This window comes from Staurois parvus, unplaced genomic scaffold, assembly GCF_062004578.1.
Source record: "Staurois parvus isolate SC_StPar_1 unplaced genomic scaffold, SC_StPar_1.0 ptg000299l, whole genome shotgun sequence".
In the NCBI taxonomy this organism is placed as follows: Eukaryota; Metazoa; Chordata; class Amphibia; order Anura; family Ranidae; genus Staurois; species Staurois parvus.
The window spans coordinates 13,477,941-13,498,976 of NW_028318095.1; the positions used below are offsets into that span (position 1 = coordinate 13,477,941).

The 21,036-nt window shown below is 42.0% G+C and overlaps 1 protein-coding gene across 2 annotated transcripts in view; it reads left to right on the forward strand.

Moving 5' to 3' along the window:
- EPHA6 (EPH receptor A6) overlaps positions 1 to 21,036 on the forward strand; it is a 1,004,780-nt gene that overhangs the window by 657,499 nt on the left and 326,245 nt on the right. For both annotated transcript variants that reach the window (XM_089682939.1, XM_089682940.1), the window contains exon 6: positions 15,280 to 15,404. In XM_089682939.1, coding sequence (XP_089539065.1) covers positions 15,280 to 15,404 — 125 coding nt within the window. The remainder of the gene's footprint in view (positions 1 to 15,279; positions 15,405 to 21,036) is intronic.

The following is a 21,036-nucleotide window of genomic DNA, read 5'->3' on the forward strand; positions in this document are numbered from 1 at the left end:
GTTTTCTATAGATGACTGAGTATGTTTAGACAAGGTCTGCTTTTTAAGTTATTTGTGCAAAAGTTGAAGCGGAACTACATTGCATCTGAGCACCACGGACCAAAAACGCTGTTTAAAGAGTTTGCTAAAGTGTGTTAAAAGGTATCCTGTTCTGTTTGTATTTCTTTCATTGTGTGCAATTCCTGGAGATTCTGCCAGTCCCTCTGCCTTCCAATTTTAAAATGACCACACTAGGCATGAGAGCACATCCATCCCAGTATGGTCAGTTTTCTGACTCAACTGGGAGAACAGCCTGCCTGTTCTCCAAATACGTTTATTGACACACCCCCTGCACAGCCATTAACTGCAAAGATTAGTGCACTGCTGTTTCTCCACCTCCACCTCTCCAAGCCTCTTATGCAGCTGAGGTTATGTGAAAAAAAAAACAGAAATAAAAAAAAGTTATTCATAATTAAAAAATAAAAAAAAGAAGTTATTCAAATAATTTTTTATACATATAAACAAATGTTTTGCCTTGTATTTCCATTTTAAACTGAATGGGATTGTTTTACAAGGAGAGAGTTCATATATACTTTAATTCATTTTTGATATTCAAATCAAACTCATCCATCCATCCATGTCTCCGTGTTTTATTTGCTAAGAAAACACCACCCTAGCATTTCTAGCTGTGGCCATCTTAAGTAATGCTTGATTATGTAGCATTTGCTTAGTGGAGTCCATCTGCCCTTAGCTCAGGTATGAAGGCAGTAAGGTGTGCTTAGCTGATAAAACTCCTCCTGAAGACTCCTGGGATGTATGGCATCATTTGCCTAGTCCTGGAAGCCAGAAAGCAAATGAGAAATGTAAAAAAAAAAGTTTACCTTCCTATCTATTTACTAATGCTAGGAGCATAAAGATTAAAAATAGTGTTTATTGAGTGAGTGAAGTTCCGCTTTAAACTAAAGGACCTGGCAGAGCTGCCAAAAATAAATATGCACAGAAGAGAGCCACCTCTACCTGCCCTGGGATTTATCCATGTGGTTGTGTTAATGGGATCAAGTGAATCTAGACTGCCCGGCGAAGAGCTTTGTTCTTTAGAATGGAGCGGGTTTTATTTTTTCATTCATTTATTTCTTGTGACTGCGGCAGAATGAAGTTGTCAAGATTATTATGAGTGAAGGAAATGTGTATCCTTCTGTGAACCTGCCTGAGTCTTTTGAAGTTGAGTAACGGGAAGTTCTAGTACAGCATCACTTTGATATTATGCAAACGAAATAGGTAGATCATAGGACAGAAAACAGGCTAAGATGATGAGGTGCTGCTGCGGGCTGGATTTACCAAAGAGTCAAATGAGGTGAAGTGAAGAGTGCCTGTGCTAACTTCAGACAAGTAATCCACAAAGGAAACATCAGGCTGCCATTGTCAACCTTATTTACATAATATTAGTTGCCTAGATGTTGTGTTCACTCTGGCTTCACTACCTTCTGAGATCAGGAAACTTGTAAAAAATGAGATAAGTCCTTATGTAAATACTTCTTTCAAAGTACAGAAATAATTGGTTAGTATTTTGTCTAGGTAACTAGCATTTCACTCGATAAAAATTTCCTTCAAATTGAGGCAGGTACAAGCAAGCTAGTCTTAGTGCCTTGTGGTTGATTTGTATATTAAAGAAGAAGGTTGGGGTTTGCAAAAAAAAAAACCTATATACTCACCTCTGTGCTGCAGCATCGGTTTAATGCTGCAGCAGTCCTAAGTTGGCTCTAAGACTATGAACTGAGTGATCACAGGACCTCTGATCACTTAAATCTCTGTCCACTTGGAGCAGAGAGCAGTGACTGACAGTCACCACTCTCATCTCTGCTCCTGCAGTGATCACTGGAGCACCGGGCAAGGAAGGGGGCGGAAGTAACTGGCCATGTGCTGAGAGACAGAGCCAACTGTCAATCAGATAGCTGGGTGAATCCCAACAAAATGGTCAGGATTTTTCCAGAGCCTGAAATGACTATGCCATGTCAGCTGATAGTTGACTCTGGGTCACAGGAGAGCAAAAGTGCACTCCTATGACTCATAAGAAAAGCATGACCAAAAAAGCTTTGGGCATACTTCCCTTTTTAATAAATGCTTCCCATTTCCAGTTTCAGAAACTGCCATAAAATTGTTAAAGGTTACATAGTTACATAGTTAGTCTGGTTGAAAAAATACAAAAGTCCATCCAGTTCAACCATTAAAAAAAAAAAACAAAGTTATAATCCTATACCCACAGTTGATCCAGAGCAAAGCAAAAAAAAACAGCAAAGCATGATGCAATTTGCTCCTGCAGGGAAAAAAATTCCTTCCTGATCCCCCGAGAGGCAATAGGATATTCCCTGGATCTACTTTACCTATAAATGTTAGTATCCAGTTATATTCTGTTTATCCAAGAAAGAATCCAGGTCTTTTTTAAAGCAATCCACTGAGCTGGCCAGAACCAACTCTTGAGGGAGTCTATTCTACATTTTCACAGCTCTCACTGTGATAAAACCTTTGGAGTTTAAATTTCTTTTCCTCCAGACGTAAAGAGTTCCCCCTTGTCCTCTGTGATGACCTCAGGGTGAATAACTCTACACCGAGTTCTCTATATGAACCACTGATGTATTTATACATGTTGATCATATCCCCCCTTAATCTCCTCTTCTCAAGAGAGAATACATTCAGTTCCTCTAATCTTTCCTCATAGCTGAGCTCCTCCATGCCTCTTATCAGTTTGGTTGCTGTACTTTCTCCAGTTCCCCAATGTTCTTTTTGTGAATTGGTGCCCAAAACTGAACTGCATATTCCAGATGAGGTATTACTAATGATTTGTACAAGGGTAATATGATATCTCTCTCTCTGAAGTCTATACCTCTTTTAATACAAGAGAGGATTTTGCTCGCTTTAGAAACCACAGCTTGGCATTGCATGCCATTATTAAGCTTGTGATCTACCAGAACTCCCAGATCCTTCTCCACCATTGATTCCCCCAGTTGTACTCCCCCTAGTATGTATGATGCATGCATATTGTTAACCCCCAAGTGCAGAACCTTACATTTATCAACATTAAACCTAATTTGCCACATAGTTGCCCAATTAAACAGTGCATTGAGTTCGGTTTGTAAGTTGAAGACATCCTGTAAGGACATTATTCACAAGAAATGAAAAGATGAGCTAACTTTAAATATCCTGGTCAGCCCTCCAGACCCAACTGTACATCGCGGGCGTGAAATCCTATGCTGTGAGTGTAGCGGCCCATAACTTGCAATTTAAAACCCGTAGTGAGTATCATTATAACACTTGCAATGGCGAGCACTCATTGGTCAGCATGGCCACAAGAAGCGCTGCCCTCCCTCCGAGAAGCACTTATTTCTTCTCGGAAACCTTACCAGAAGTATAAGTGTTAGATGCAATTCTCATTGTTGGTCAGCACAGCCTTGTGTGCTTACTGTTGCAAACATTATGATGGATACTCATTCCGGGACTGTGTATTATGGTGTAAGGTGTACAGACCACTACATCAGCAGCACAGGACATCATCCAGCTCATGCAGCAGGGTCCGGAAGAGCTTAGTTCACTTTTTCAAAGTTTTATATTGGATTACTGCACAGATTTGGAAGAAATAAACAAAGTACAGCAAGATTCAAGTAAGAATACACATGGGTCTTATATTTAAAGCTGGGCCCAGGAAATATAATGCCTAAATACAAGAGGCATGTATATTTTTCCTTGAATCTTGGTGTGCTTTGAGCATTTCTTCCATATATGTGCAGTAATCTAGTATGAAATGTTGCCTCTGTACAGGAGCTTCCTGTAATAAAGACCATTTACTGCTGCTCTCTCCTTGTGGATGGTGACTGGTCTTATATCTGCCCCTCCTGTAATCTTCTGCAGGCAGCCTGTAGTGGGTTGGGCATGCTGGGACACTCCTCCTCTGCTCTCTGCCCAGGTTATATGGAGGATGGTGATGATGTCACTGTTACTTTTACAAGGTGATATCTAGATTTGAAAAGCATTTTGGCACACATAAAGCAGACCTACAGTATATCCCTTTTAGCTTTTAAGGAATATATTTATGTAATGCCGTGCAGGTTAGTCAGATAGGATTTTTTGTTAGATAGAGGCTGAGTAGCAGCCTGGGATGAGTCAGCCTGGGAGTGAGGCAGGAGTTCACCTCAGGACAGACTAGGTTTTTCTACAGGTTAGGGCTTCTGGAGCCCTCAAACCCTTTCAGATACTGGAAAACTTTCTGAAACAGGGGAGGAGGGGAGGAGGCCCAGATCTGCATGTTTGAGGGACATTGGTCAATTCCCTAGCAGGAGGCTGGGAATGGTGACAAGGGCAACGCTCAAATATGACAGAGCCTGGGGAGCAAGGGGAGTTGGGTGAAAGACGGATTGAAAGAAGGCTGAAGTATGGATCCTGGGAAAGGAAGCCCAGGGAGGGGAGCATACCTACAGGTTTTTTTGCTGGACAGGAGGATCTTATCAGGTACCTGGTGATGGAGGCCAATGGAGAGAGGGCTTTCCTTGCGGCTAAGTTCCAGATTCCCCTGAGAGTGGGACAGCGGGAGTCAGGCCCAAAGTGGCGCAGGTCGCCTGTAAGGGTGCTTGTTGGTGGTCCACCCAGGAGCACAGCTGATGCACGGAGATGAGGTCTGCAGACAGATGGCGCCTGTGCGAGGTATGCAAGCCCTTCTGGGAAAAGAAGATTACTGGTCAGGTACCAGGTGGGAATCAGAGCAGACGTAGTCAGATGGGATAGTTGAGGTCATGCACAGAGAAGCGCGCGAGAGAGTATCCGTTACCCAAGCTGAGGTCAGATCAGGGGTTAAGCAGAGTAGACAGGTCCAAGATCAAGCCGAGTCGATATCAGGAAGTCACAGGTCACAATAACACAGGAACCAGGAACAAGGTACTGGGAGCTAGAGATCATACAGCAAATTGAGGGAGTGAAGAACCTCCTTATAAAGGCTGTTTGGCGCCAAAACTGGGCCTGATGCATGTATTTCTGCGGCCATGTAGGGTACTGGCGGAAATGCCCGGTCTTCCAGGACTTCTGCTGTAGATAGGACCCTGACAGATCTCCACTGCCCAAAGTCTCCTAGGGAGGACATTCCGAGTAGCAGGGAAGGAAACAGACCAGCGAAAGGTCTGACAGGACAGTGTGAGTATTCCTGCACCCCTTGGGCCGGATAAGGAGAGAGGATGGTCAGGTGCAATATCCAACTAGTCTTCATCTGGGACTGCTTAACTGCAAGCTCTTGGAAACCCCTTGCTCAGGGATACTCTCAACACAGCTTGGTGAAGAGGATTCATCCAGGTCTGAGGAGGTATACCATAAAGGGACAGTGCTATATTTTTGCCAGGTCACACTTTTTGTACATAGTTGCAAAGAAGTTTGTCCACAAGTTCTACAGTTCCTTGGGCATCCCATATACCCCTAGACCCTATCCAAGTTGTTAAACTCTAATAAAAACCAGCTCAAGGACTGTTTTGCTGACTCTGAAGGCACACGTGTAGAAAATGTGTGCTGCCTGGCCATGCAAAGCTTAGGGGGACCCAAATGAAATGCAGTGGCCCCTATGAGGGTAGTGCTATGTTTAAATAAATGGTATGCCTGGAGTGCAGCTTTAAGTAATAATTGTATATCCTGGAGTTCAGCTTTAAAAGCTGATGTTTAGGGTGGTGAAACTATAGAAGAGTTTTTGTTTAGATGAGTTTTCTTTAATATAAGATATGACCTTCTTTTCTTCATACCATGCTTCATTAGCCATGAAAAGAGGGTCCCAATTTAGTTGTAAGAAATCAAACAATATGTTTCTATACCTTTTCACCCAAACACAACGAATGGCAACTTTTGTTCTTGCTGTAAGTCATTTCATCTGAGAAAGACAAAGGTAAAACAAATGTCTTTTTCCTGCGGTCATTTATTAAGGACAGAGAGATCAATGCTGAAATGGTTCATAAGCGCGATGATATCAGTAAATACTTAAAGCTTTGCTACAAATCATTGATGCAACTGTGTGTTTGTGAGCGTGCAGATGTCATTACTCAGAAAAATGAATTACAATAACTCAAACAGGCACCATTTTTCATTTTCATTTTTTTAAAATTCTTTTTGTGACTTTCTATTTGGACTGATGCATCCTAAATCAATTGAGTTCTGACATTGTGCTCCTATTTTTGTTCTTCCTTTTCAACTTCTCTTTTTTATTATGAGATACATGAGATGTTTCTGATAGAAGAATTACCACCATGAATGTTTTTTGGAGTGCAGTTCATGACTAAGGCAGTGTCTTGTGGCATTATTGCCATCTCAGCAATCACAGTAGAGGAGGATGGTGTTAGATGCCACCCACTCTCACCACATCCTACGTTCTGAATACCCAGGCCCAATATTACGATTAGCTACAATAGGTGTGTCGATAGATGAACGAGGAAGAGAGGTGACTTTTCCTAGTTATTGGAAATGCATTTCTTCCAATCATCACGCCGGGACACAAGCACCAGGTCGGATCGGGGAGTCCAGTTCACATCAAGATTCTGGAAAGCCTTATGTGAAGCATTAGGAATCAAACTGTCACTGTCATCCGCTTACCATCCACAGACCAACGGGCAAACGGAAAGGACCAATCAAACGTTGGAACAGTACCTAAGATGCTACACCTCCTACCTTCAGGACGACTGGCTAACACTGTTGCCTTCTGCAGAGTTCGCCTATAATAACTCGAACCACTCAGCTACGGGACAATCACCGTTTTTTACCAATTTCGGATATCATCCTACATTTCTCCCCAACCTAATGCCTGAAAATCCGGTACCCGCATCTCAAGATGTCTTGCATTTCTTTTCTGTCAATAATAAGACGATTCAGGAGGCCATCACTAAAGCCCAAGAAGACAGTAAAAAGGCGTTCGACAGGAAGAGAAGAGGAGAGCTGTTGCTCCAGCCAGGGGATCAGGTTTGGTTGGCTACGACCAACCTGAAAATGCTGTGTCCTTCGAGGAAGTTAGGACCGAAGTACCTTGGTCCGTTTCCAATTAGTAGGTAATCAACGAAGTGGCCTACGAACTCGAGCTCCCGGAATCTTTCAAAATACACCCTGTGTTCCATGTCTCTCTCCTGAAACCATCCAGACCAGATTCCTTCCCGGATCGCCAATCCAGACCTCCCGAGGCAGTCACCATAGGTGAACAAGAGGAATATGAGGTAGAATCTATTCTCAGTTGCCGAAAGAGGGGGGGCCAGATGCAGTTCCTGATAAAATTGAAGGGTTATGGCCCTGAGGAGAACTCTTGGGAACCCATCAAGAATGTTCACGCCCCCAGGCTCATCCGGGAATTTTTTCGTGGCCACCCGCGGTGGAGAGATCAGTGGGGCTCCCGGAGGGTGCCCGTGGGGGGGGGGGGCAATGTCAGGGATCGCGGCGTCCTGTCGGCCGGCGCATGCGCGCTGGCGACAGCTCACGCTGGGACACAAGCACCAGGTCCCGGCGAGCCGCGGATGACAGGATGCCGCGCATGCGCAGTGAGAGCCGTGGGCGCTCCTCGGGCGGCCAATGACAGCCCGGGGGCGCGTCCTGGGCGGCCAATGACAGTGCAGGGCGCGATATTTAAAGATGCCCTGCACTGTCACTGATCGCCGCAAGGTCTATTTGAGTTCCTGAGTCCTGTACCTGTGTTTTTGATCCTGATTGACCCTGACTACGCTCCCTTCTCCTGTATTTGACCTGGATTGTCCTGACTACTCTGCCTTCTCCTGCGTTTGACCCGGATTGTTCCTGGCTACTCTGCGTTCTCCCATCCTGACCCCCGGCTTGTTTGACCTATCTACGGACTGACTTATCCTGCTGACCCTGCGTGTGACCTGACGATTCTCCGCCTTCCGATTCTATACCTCGCCTACCCCACGGGACCACTGCTCGCGATCCATCCTGCTAGGTCCTGCCGTCCTCCTCACATCTGGCTCTCCCGGTACCAATACATCCCCGGAGGTTCCCCCTGCCACTGGTGGGCCTGCTCAGAGGTCGTGACCTGGTCCTGGTCTGTTTCAAGTCCATCCCCACCATCAGGGGCCCTGGTGAAAGCACAGACCGGGACTTAGACTCCACGCTTTGGGTAAGTCTGTCAAGTGGGCAGCCGGAGGCACCACCTGGCGGATCATAACAGTACTTGTCGGAGATATTCACTTTTTCTGCAGCCAGTGATGTTACCGGTGCATGCGTTCATGTGTATGCCATCTGTTCAGCATTCTGTGCCGTGGCTATGAATCCCCTGCACGTGCAGGGTGAAAGGTTTTTTTTGTTTTCCTTTAACTTTACTACCATTTAGGAGATATTCACTTTTTTTGCAGCCATTGATGTTAACGGTGACAAACAATACTTTTGGTTAAGGGTTTCATAGTTTCTCAAGCTATTATACTTTAATTATATGGGCTTTGCCATATGAGTTCGTACTTACTCCTGTTGAGCAGCCTGTGATTAGGTCAGTTTAGCAGTTTTAGCTTTGTTCAGCAATTTGATAAATTGTCTATGTCTATGTATTACTGCCTATGCTATTTTAAGAGACCTTGTCTCATCTTTTGACTAAACATATAAGTTACTTTATGCCCATTTCAACACTAAGGCATAGATCACACAAGTGCAATTTAAAATTTGACTTGAGTCACACAGAATCACATGATAATGGAAATCCCATTGTTTTCAATGGTGCCCATTCAAATCAATGCAACAGTGCATGGTGCTATTTTGGAAAAGGATCCTGTTCCACTTTGGTGCAATTCCAGTGTGATATTGGTCCCTTAGAATAAGCAAACCAAATCCAAAATGCAACCAAGTCAAACCTTATATAATTGCACTAAAAATCTGTACAAAATGCAGCTGCAGTAGTGTGGACCTAGCCTAAGGTTGGCCAAACATGTATAGCTTTTCAGACGAGAATATTCTTAAGAAAAGTCGTATGAAATTTCTTTGAACATATGATGAATGGACAAATGTCATTTGAAAATTGTCTTTTGCTTTTAACATTCGACTTTAAAATGAATGTACAGTAATTTCTGAACAATAACCACAACCACTGTCCAAAAAAATTGTTTGATCGAGAATAGTATTCCTTCCTGCCCCTTCAAATTTTATCATCACTGCTGTCGAAAACGAACATCGATTTGACCCCACTAACAATTAGAAAATCAAATGAATATTCTTGAAATGAAAATTCTTGAACGAAAATCTGTACATGTATGGCCAGCTTAACTCTTTTGCAGAACAAAAATAAACAGTAAAGTAGATGTTTAAGCCAAACTTCTAGTTCCCTGGTCTCCTCCTCCCATGCCCGCCTCCAGGACTTCTTCAGGGTGTCACCCATCCTCTGGAACTCCCTGCCCCAACCCATCAGATTATCACCTACTCTCCTCTCCTTTAGGCGCACCCTGAAAACCCATCTCTTCAGGGAAGCCTACCCCACCCCCTGCTAACTTGCTGACCTCCTCCACTCTTCCTACCACTCCATCCCTGACAGCTATCTCCTCCTGTGCCACCATCCCCTCCCTCCTAGATTGTAAGCTCGAAAGAGCAGGGCCCTCAATCCCCTCATGTTTTGCATTGTATTGGTATTGTTCTGTCACATGTTCTGTCCCCCTTTGTAATGTACAGCGCTGAGTGAACTATCGGTGCTTTATAAATACTGTATAATATAATAATGTGATAAACCTTGGAGGATACATTCAGATTGGGGATCTGTTGTCCATAGTGATCAACAAAGGTTTAAATGTTGAGATAAAACAAGGATTTTGGTCATCTTGAACAGCTACTGTACTTTTGCTTTTATATATTTATAATCACATCTTTTTACACTCAATGCAGTCTTGTGTGTATATAGTGTATATACTGTGTATATATAGATATGTTATAATGTTCCACAACAAAGTTGCATTGTTTTTCTCCTGTATCTTCTATCTGACATACAGTCTGCTCAGTCTTCCCTTTTACCTGTAAAAAGTCTAATTATCCATTAGGAGTTTGAGTTGATTTATTTATGAACTACAGACATCTGCCAAAGATTTTCTTTGCTGCCTGCAGATCATTGAACCATTCACACCACCCGCTTTGCCTTTCTGTAGTGGATGAAGGTGTGTACACTTGCCAATTACGAAAGAAATGCATTGTGGGACTTAAAGTGGTATTAAACCCCAAACCAAAAATGTAATATATTGTTACCTTCCAATCATTAGAAGTGGTGGCTGCATTAGTTTTCTTTTTTTGATTTTTACCCTTTGTTTTCACCTGGTGATCTGGCCAGTAACCCAAATGCTGTATTAGAATGCACCCCACTCTGGATGCAACTGAGATACTTTTGGTCAGAAACATTGCCAATATGGGGGGAGGAGAGTGTTAAATGTACTAGCAGATTTAGATACACTAACAAATGTAAGCCAAACTTCAGCTAATGCTTTTTAACCACATCCCTCAATAGAACATACCCATCTCCAGGTTTAAGTGGTTACAACAGGATCACGGGTGCAGCTGGAGCCATGAACCTGGTGTCAGATATTTTCAGTCTTGTTCTTGTAAATGTAAAGATTACCTGAGCTTCTAGTAGAAGGGCACTATAGCTCCCTATGGCATTTGTGTGCATGCATGGAAATTTTCCACATGTGTACAGATGTGCAGTAAAGTTGCAGCTTAGTACCTTACTTTAGTACATTACCTCCTGGGATAGCTGTGACATGGCAGTCCCAGGAAGCGGCGGGGCCCAGACTAAGCCACAAACCAACCTTACAGCACAAAAATGAACACAAGTGTAAAATGTTAATAAATTGTTTTTAGCATGTGTGTAAGGGGGAGTTACAGTCCACTTTAAATTACTTAAGCAAGTATCAGCATAACGGCCAGGCAGCCAGCATTTTCAGAAGGAGATGTCAGCAATGGCAGCCGCCATGTTTCTTTTATGAGAAGTTTTCTTTAGGCCATGTAGACACAGGCTTCAGCTTCTGTACAACAGTGTGCACAGCAAGCTTCAAGCAGTTTTACTGAAGTCTTTAAAGCACCCTTTAGTCCCAGTTTAGGAGTATTAAGCACAGATCATATTAGAAGTGCTGGCTGTTACTTTTAACAAGCTGCTAGCAGGCTTTAGAAGAGTTTAATTAAGCTTCAGCACTACATGAAAATTACTGAAACCCTGCTGAAGCCTGCTAGCGGCTTGTTCAAAGGGACAGCTAGCATTCCCATTATGATCTGTATTGGACATCTTCAAACCAACGCTGTGGGTGTTGTAAAGGCTTTGAGAAAAATGCTCAAAGTGTATCCAAAGCCTTTTAAATGCTCTCTTAGCCTGGGTTTGCACATATGCTGTCACTGCTGCGCTTCTGAAAATCGATCTGAAGTCAGGTCGCTTTTCAGAGTCATTTGACAGGTGGCGATGAGGTAATATGACTTCTTCTCACTGCCCATTTTAACCCCATAAATGACACACCGCATTGCATGCTGTTTTGGTGTGGCCCTATTGGGTAGAATGGGCCATGTTCAGTGGCAGTACTTCCTGGCAAATACGGCGAAGGGGTTAAATTTTGCTGCATGTGTACACGCCCATCTGCTCCCTTTGCAGCTTAAGGGCGGGGCAGTTGGGAGGGTGCAAAAGCACAACTGTGTGCTTTTACCGCTCTTAAACTGTAAGTGTAAATGAGCCCTAAAAGCTTCCTGTACACACTACTCTTATACCTAGTACTCACCAGCAACAGAATAGCTAAAGAGACACCCTAACTGCTCTTATGGTATAGCTGCCTTGCTGTCAAGCAACAGAGTAACACCTTGCTGGTCTAGTCCCAGGAGCAGGTGTGAGTGTTCTCTCTGCTCTCTTAATGATCTAAATGGCTACCGCCAAAGGATGACATGGCATTTGAGTTAAGGCAGCAACTGCATACCATATATACACTGCTCAAAAATAGTAAACTCTTTTTAATCAGAATATAGCATCAAGTGAATTAAACTCCTGGGATGTTGATCTGGTCAGTTAAGTAGCAGAGGGGGTTGTTGATCGGTTTCAGCTACTTTGGTGTTAATGAATTTAAGAACAAGTGCACTAGATGGGCAACAATGAGATGACCCCCAAAACAGCAATGATTTTACAGGTGGAGGCTAATGACATTTTGTTCCCTACTTATCTTTTCTGACTGTTTTTCACTAGTTTTGCATTTGGCTGGGGTCAGTGTCACTACTGGTAGCATGAGGCTATACCTGGACCCTACAGAGGTTGTACAGGCAGTCCAACTCCTCCAGAATGACACGTCAATATGTGCCATTGCCAGAAAGTTTGCTGCGTCACCCAGCACAGTCTCAAGAGCATGGAGGAGATTCCTGGAGACAGGCAGTTACTCTAGGAGAGCTGGACAGGGCCGTAGATGCTCCTTAACCCATCAGCAGGACTGGTATCTGCTTCTTTGTGCAAGGAGGAACAGGATAAGCACTGCCAGAGCCCTACACAATGACCTCCATCAGGCCACTGGTGTGCACGTCTCTGACCAAACAATCAGAAACAGGCATCATGCCTGAGGGCCCGATGTCCTCTAGTGGGCCCTACGCTCACTGCCCAGCACCATAGAGCTCGATTGGCATTTGCCATTGAACACCAGAATTGGCAGATCCACCACTGGCACCCTGTGCTTTTCACAGATGAGAGCAGGTTCACCCTGAGCACATGTGACAGATATGAAAGGGTCTGGAGAAGCCATGGAGAACATTATGCTGCCTATAACATCATTCAACATGACCATTTTGGTGGTGGGTCATTGATGGTCTGGGGAGGCATATCCATGGAGGAACGCACAGACCTCTACAGGCTAGACAATGGAACCCTGTCTGCCATTATGTATTGGGATGAAATCTTTGGACCCATTGTCAGACCCTATACTGGTGCAGTGGGTTCTGGGTTCCTCCTGGTGCACAACAATGCCCGGCCTTATGTGGCGAGAGTATGCAGGCAGTTCCTGGAGGATGAAGGAATTGATACCATTGAATGGTCAGGCATGCATACAAGCATGTTGGGACTATACAAACTACTGAGTACCATTTTGAGTTTCTGCAATGAAATTTCAGCAAAATGGACTAGCCTGCTGCATCACGTTTTCACTTTGATTTTTGTAGTGTCTTTGAATTCAGTCCTCTGTAGTTTCATCATTTTCATTTCCATCAAACGATGGGGCATCCTTAAGTTCCTAACACATTACCCAGTCTATATCAGTATAGATATCAGCATATTTTCCCCATTGGGATCTGATCTGTTTTCAAAGTGTTCCTTTAATTTTTGTGAGCAGTGTGTATTGTATACAGTATATGCAAAATCTGCACAACTGCAAGCAAAATTATTTTTTACACTCCAATGTGACATGTGTTATATCCTGTGCTGTCCATGGTGCTGAAGGCATTGCAGGCAGATTAAAAGATTTTATATGGTTTGTTTAAAAAAGTTTCATAGTAAGAGTGTATTTATTTAAAATTGCCCTATCTATTGTACACTGAAGAGTAAGGGTGATCCTGCCAGGAAATGGTGTTAAAGTCAAATCCTGTGCATTGCCTAAGTAGGGTAAAGCAAGAGGTTCACTTTAATCCCTCAGATTCTAAGCTTGAAAGAGCAGGGCCCTCGATCCCCTAATGTTTTGCATTGTATTGGTATTGTTCTGTCACATGTTCTGTCCCCCTTTGTAATGTACAGCACTGAGTGAACTATTGGTGCTTTATAAATACTGTATAATAATAATAATTTAGCCCTCCCAGAGGCAAATACACATACTGTACATTTTCTTTTGCTCCCTATCATTTATTTTTATTACTGGGAGAAAATCATAGTCCTCTGTAAAAGCTACAATTCACTGCAATAATAATTTACACAAGGCTGTGGACTCCCCCATAAGACAGAAATGATTGGTCACATGGTATACTCCTCTGTACTCAAAAGTAAGGGGCATTGTGTTTTTCTCCTGGTGCTAAACTGTACAACAGGGGAGTATAAGAAATGTAAACTCCGGCACAACAACAAATCTACCCTGGCAGTGAAGCCCCCCAGCACTGCAAGAGTTAAATTCTCATTAGGTGCAGGAGTTCATAAATATAGTGTAACAGTTACCTTGTTCCTCACTTCAGCAGGGTCCCTCTATCAGTGGGACTGGTCCTACAAAGTCTTACCTCTAAGCTCTGCAGCTTTCAGGCACAGCAATGGATCAAGGTTGGGTAAGTAGGGAGGGTTGGGAAGGAGCTATTCACAGAATGTTATTTTACCTTAATGCAGAGAATGCATTAAGGTAAAAAAGCTTCTTCCTTTACAACCACTTTAAGTGTATGGTGGAGTAGTTGGGGGATTAAAGCAGACCTGTTGCTTTGCTTTAAATAAGAAGCAAACAGGTTTGCTTTAAGTCTATGTCACTTGCCCCTGCTTCTGAAAGGTACAAAGCTAAAATGATCCTAAAGCTAAACTCCAGGGGAAAAAATAGATTTACCCATGCAGTGGGTCCCTCACTCTCCTGTAAGGGTTAACTGCTTGTTTTACATGGGGATGATGAATAAGGTGATATGCTTACCTTATTCCTTGCTTCCTTAGCAGGCAGAGCACACTGTCAGATATTCTGAATGTTGATGGGCCCTCTGCTCACCCTGCATTGTATGGGATGACGTGAGAGAGCTGTGATCAGTGACTCTGGGGACCAGTTATATGAAGAAGAGGAAGCCTGCTGGAATGAGATGTTAACCCTTGCAGTGTGAAAGGGACCTACTGCAAGGAAAATGTTTTTTTTTCGTCAGAGACGTCATGACGTCATGACGTCAGAGACGTCATGACGTCAGAGAGCTGTGATCAGTGATTCTGGGGACCAGTTATATGAAGAAGAGGAAGCCTGCTGGAATGAGATGTTAACCCTTGCAGTGTGAAAGGGACCTACTGCAAGGAAAATGTTTTTTTTTCCTTTGAGTTCAGCTTTAAAACCCAAATGTAGCTTTTTCACCCAGTGTTGAAGCATTTTGCATTATGCATTAACAGTTTAAGGGAAAAATATCAAACTTTCATAATGTATGAAACTGTAAAACTTCTCTCTCTCCTTGATGAAGCAATATATGATGTCATGGCTTCAAGCATCAGGACCCACATGGGAAAGGGGGAAAGTGATTTTAGAAAGCGTAGGAGAGACATTATTGGCTTGAAATTGGTTTTAATTTAACGACTGCTAACAAATGAACCTAACATTAAAAAAGTGTCTGAATTACGTTATACCGACATTTTCACTATTGTTTTCCTTTTTCCATCCTCAGCTCCTTCACTAATTGGCATGGTGAGGAAAGACTGGGCATCTCAAAGCAGCATTGCTCTCTCGTGGCAAGAACCAGACTATCCTAATGGGGTCATTCTGGACTACGAGATCAAATACTATGAGAAAGTAGGTCTTGCTCAGCATTCCTGGAAAAACGCTTAAGATGCAAGTAGTGCTTTCTTTCTGACTATGTTATAAAATGTTATTCTTTCTTTGCCTTATTTTCCCATCCACTATTTTTATAAAGGTAAAATATGACTATTTGTTCTATAGGGCTGTATTTATATGTATGTGCAGTAAAGTGCTTTATGCATTCTTATTGCAATCTATCTGTCTTTTGTATGAATATTAGCAAGAAATTTAGTGTACAAGTTTAGTGCACATGATCTTTCAACCTTTTTTTCAATACGAGTTTTAGACTTGCCTTATATGTACACATTGGCAATATGTCCATTTGCATTGCAGCATGTCAAAGAAAGTGGGAGCGTTTTGGAGAAAGGGGGTGGTGCTTACAATGCAAAGTGACATTTTGGGGTTGATTTACTAAAGGCAAATATGTTGTGCGCTTTACAAATGCAGTGGCACTCTTTTTCCCCAGAGCTTAGTGAGTGTGTTGAAGTTTCACTTTGTAAAGAATATTCAATCAGGTGCAAGGAAAATAAAAAAAACAGAATTTTTTCTTGCACATGATTGGATGATGGAGGTCAGCAGAGCTTCACTACATTCATTAAGCTCTGCGGTAAATGAGTGTAACTGCACTTTCAAAGTGCAATCTTTTTGCCTTTCATAAATCAACTCCATTGTCTTATTCAGGGAACAATGAAAAAACTAGGCAGCAAAGGCTACAGTCAGGTCCATAAATATTGGGACATCGACACAATTCTAACATTTTTGGCTCTATACACCACCACAATGGATTTGAAATGAAACGAACAAGATGTGCTTTAAATGCTGACTGTCAGTTTTAATTTGAGGGTATTTACATCCAAATCAGGTGAAGGGTGTAGGAATTACAACAGTTTGCATATGTGCCTCCCACTTGTTAAGGGACCAAAAGTAATGGGACAATTGGCTTCTCAGCTGTTCCATGGCCAGGTGTGTGTTATTCCCTCACTATCCCAATTACAATGAGCAGATAAAAGGTCCAGAGTTCATTTCAAGTGTGCTATTTGCATTTGGAATCTGTTGCTGTCAACTCTCAAGATGAGATCTAAAGAGCTTTCACTATCAGTGAAGCAAGCCATCATTAGGCTGAAAAAACAAAACCCATCAGAGAAATAGCAAAAACATTAGGCGTGGCCAAAACGACTGTCTGGAACATACTTAAAAAGAAGGAACGCACCGGTGAGCTCAGCAACACAAAAAGACCCGGAAGAGCACGGAAACAACTGTGGTGGATGACCGAAGAATTCTTTCCCTGGTGAAGAAAACACCCTTCACAACAGTTGGCCAGAACAAGAACACTCTCCAGAAGGTAGGTGTATGTGTGTCAAAGTCAACAATCAAGAGAAGACTTCACCAGAGTCAATACAGAGGGTTCACCACAAGATGTAAACCATTGGTGAGCCTCAAAAACGGGAAGGCCAGATTAGAGTTTGCCAAACGACATCTAAAAAAGCCTTCACAGTTCTGGAACAACATCCTATGGACAGATGAGACCAAGATCAACTTGTACCAGAGTGATGGGAAGAGAAGATTATGGAGAAGGAAAGGAACTGCTCATGATCCTAAGCATACCACCTCATCAGTGAAGCATGGTGGTGTTAGTGTCATGGCGTGGACATGTATGGCTGCCAATGAAACTGGTTCTCTTGTATTTATTGATGATGTGACTGCTGACAAAAGCAGCAGGATGAATTGTGAAGTGTTTCGGGCAATATTATCTGCTCATATTCAGCCAAATGCTTCACAACTCATTGGACGCCGCTTCACAGTGCAGATGGACAATGACCCAAAGCATACCGCAAAAGCAACCAAAGAGTTTTTTAAGGGAAAGAAGTGGAATGTTATGCAATGGCCAAGTTAATCACCTGACCTGAATCCGACTGAGCATGCATTTCACTTGCTGAAGACAAAACTGAAGGGAAAATGCCCAAAGAACAAGCAGGAACTGAAGACAGTTGCAGTAGAGGCCTGGCAGAGAATCACCAGGGATGAAACCCAGCGTCTGGTGATGTCTATGCGTTGCAGACTTCAGGCTGTAATTGACTGCAAATGATTTGCAACCAAGTATTAAAAAGTGAAAGTTTGATTTATGATTATTATTCTGTCCCATTACTTTTGGTCCCTTAACAAGTGGGAGGCACATATGCAAACTGTTGTAGTTCCTACACCGTTCACCTGATTTGAATGTAAATACCTTCAAATTAAAGCTGACAGTCAGAAGTTAAAGCACATCTTGTTCGTTTCATTTCAAATCCATTGTGGTTTTGTATAGAGCCAAAAATGTTAAAAGTTGTCGATGTCCCAATATTTATGGACCTGACTGTATATTATAACTAGCAATCATGAAAAGCCTATTAATTAGCTAACCAAAAGAGTGAACTGAACCTTTGAATTCAAAGTTGAGGCTAATTTGTGGTCAGTAAATATTCATAAATATCCAAGTAAGTAGTTGACCTCTAAGTTGCTGTCACACCTGTTAAATGTTAAAGGGGCCTTGTACCATTCACCCATGCTCAGTAAAAGTGAAAAAGAACATATGCAATGAATATGAATGTTAGTTTTGAAACACCCCCATCTCCTGTTCTTCACCTTAAAAAAAAGAAAAATGTAATCCTAGTCCAAATGGCTCTTTTTGCCTTGTCCTTTCCTGGATGTACTGTATTGTACTGTAATGTAGGAAACCTTGCCAAGGTAGTAAGTGGATTTCCACAGGCCAATAACCTTAATTCCTATAATGGAAGGTCTTTTATTTATTTCAGGTACATATGTAGCGCCGTCAATTTACGCAGCGCTTTACATATATATTGTACATTCACATCAGTCCCTAACCCTTAAGGAGTGTACAGTCTAAAGTCCCTAACTCACATCCATACATACACATATTAGGGCCAATTTAGACAGGAGCCAATTAAGCTACCAGCATGTCTTTGGAGAGTGGGAGGAAAGCAGAGTACCCAGAGGAAACCCACGCAGGCACAGGGAGAACATGCAAACTCCAGGCAGGTGGTGCCGTGGTCGGAATTTGAACCAGCGATCCTAGTACTGCCAGGTGGAAGTGCTAACCATTTAGCCACTGTGCTGCCAATTCCTGGTCAACTCCTCCTCCTCCTCCTCCAAAGTCCATACTGTTTTTAGGCTCATGATGGTGCCGTGTCAGCATTGGGTGCCCTTTGTAAACAGAAAGCCTATTTAATCACCACACACACACACCAACCTTGAAGAATCTAACTTGTCCTCAAGCAGGGAATATTGGCATCCACCAGCAATGGGCCTTTACATAACCACAACCTTCTAGCTATTGGGTTCCCGCCTGTATACTTGGATGGTATTGTAATGATAACTGATGACACTAACTAATACCAAAAATGTGATTAACAATAGTTAATTCACGGTTACCTTTTATATTCAGCTTTCACACAGACAGATATACAGTTATTATTTGCATTCATTTGTCTGTCTGTTTTTAAACACACCCGGGACACCTATCATCATCTATTTGTGTGTATATACATAGATAGATAGATAGATAGATAGATAGATAGATAGATAGATAGATAGATAGATAGATATCAAGGAAATACAACACATGGGAGAAAAAGTGACTTGGAATTTAGTTTTCTGTCTACATTTGTATTAATGTATGTTCATATATACTGTATGTTGAAAGCATTTCTCAGTTTGAACCTGGGTCTGTGTTCAAGCTGGAAAAACATTTGTGCTCTGGCAATTTCATTAAACATAGGTAAAACACAAAGGATTAAGTACTAACTCAATGAACACAGCAGTGCTCTAAAATGGCTGAGCTTGCTGTAATTTCAGCATCCTAACAAATGTTATAATTCATTTTATGGTTGCAACAGTTTGCCATGAAATCTCCCCTAGGAGTAAACTCTGTTCTGCTTTATTTTTATTTCATTTGTGAAGGGTGACACCACAGAATCAAGTTACATTTCTGTGTATATTTTTATATACAATGTAATTTTTTTCAAATCAGAATGAAACTACACTTTTGAATGTTATCTCTATTGCTCAATCTTGTGAAAAGCACCTATTAATGCATTATTGTTGTGCATACTTCATATGGACTGCTCCCTGGCTGTCTTCCTTGTTAACCACTTGACCTCCAGCAGATTGACCCCCCCCCCTTGTGATACGGCGATGCATTACTTTGACAATTGCGCGGTCATGCAACGCTGTACATAATGAAATCTATGTCCTTTTTTCCCCACAAATAAAGCAATCTTTTGGTGGTATTTGATCACCTCTGCGTTTTTTACTTTTTGCACTATAAACAAAAAAAGATTTTGAAATTTAAAAAAAAAACATATTTTTTTTATTTTCTGCTATAAATCCTATCCAATAAAAAAAATTAAAAAATCTAATTTCTTCATAAATTTAGGCCAAAATGTATTTTTCTACATATTTGTGGTAAAAAATCCCAATAAGCATATAGTGATTAGTTTGCGCAAAAGTTATAGTATCTACAAATGGCAGTATATATACTGGAATTTATTCTTTTTTTATACTAGCAATGAGGGTGATCAGCACCTTATTGCGGGACTGTGATATTGTGGCAGACATTTTTACACTGACACTTTGAGGGCACCAGTGACACTAATACAGTGATCAGTGCTAAAAATATGTACTGATCACTGTACTAATTGTAATGGTTGGGAAGGGTTTAGCATCTAGGGCAATCAAAGGGTAGTGTGCCTAGCTATATGATTTGTGTACACCAGGTCGCACTGGTACTATGGGAAGTGAAAGATAGTTTTCCCAGCTTCACAGGGATGCACAATATTTCACTTCCCACATGTCAGAACAGAGCTCTGCCTTGTTTACTTAGACAGTGCTCTGTTCTTTGTCCCTGTCGAATGATCGGCAGGTGTCGGCGAACATCTGTTCTCCGGTACTCGCAGATCGGCTTTTGCTCTGAGTGCGCCTCCTATAGTGGAAGTGCAAAATCATGTATATATGTGATTTTGCACAGGAGGGCTGCCCTGTAGCAATACAACTGGGATAGGGTGGTCCTAAAGTGGTTCAATTGTGTGGTGGCCATCTCCCTACCTTAAATATATATATATATATATATATATATATATATATTATTTCATACTGTATAGGTACACATTGATCAGTCATTAAAAGGCTAGTTGCAGAATAGCAAAACTGTGCATTAAAACATGGTAATCAGATTATGTAAATGATGATTTCATTTGGGTAACTATTTTGATACAGTTATACTCCAGTTATTCACTATCTATATCTAAACTTCTGACATACTATATTGCCATTACAGTTTCCAAACTCAATGGATTAAGTAGAAAACACTATGGGGACCTTAGATCTATGAGGCATTCGGGCATGTACATACAATCACCCTCAGACTTTGGGATTGGCCAGTGATACCGTAAACAGAAACACTGAAAAAAATGGACTGATATCACCCACAAATAACAGGCAGTCGTCATGCCACGTGAAGAAAATACAGAGGAAGGTGCCTCTAAGTGTAAACTGTCATAAAATTTATTAAAACAAAGGTAAATTGCACTCACATGAAAGGGGGTGAATAAAGATTAATCTGTAAGTCCGT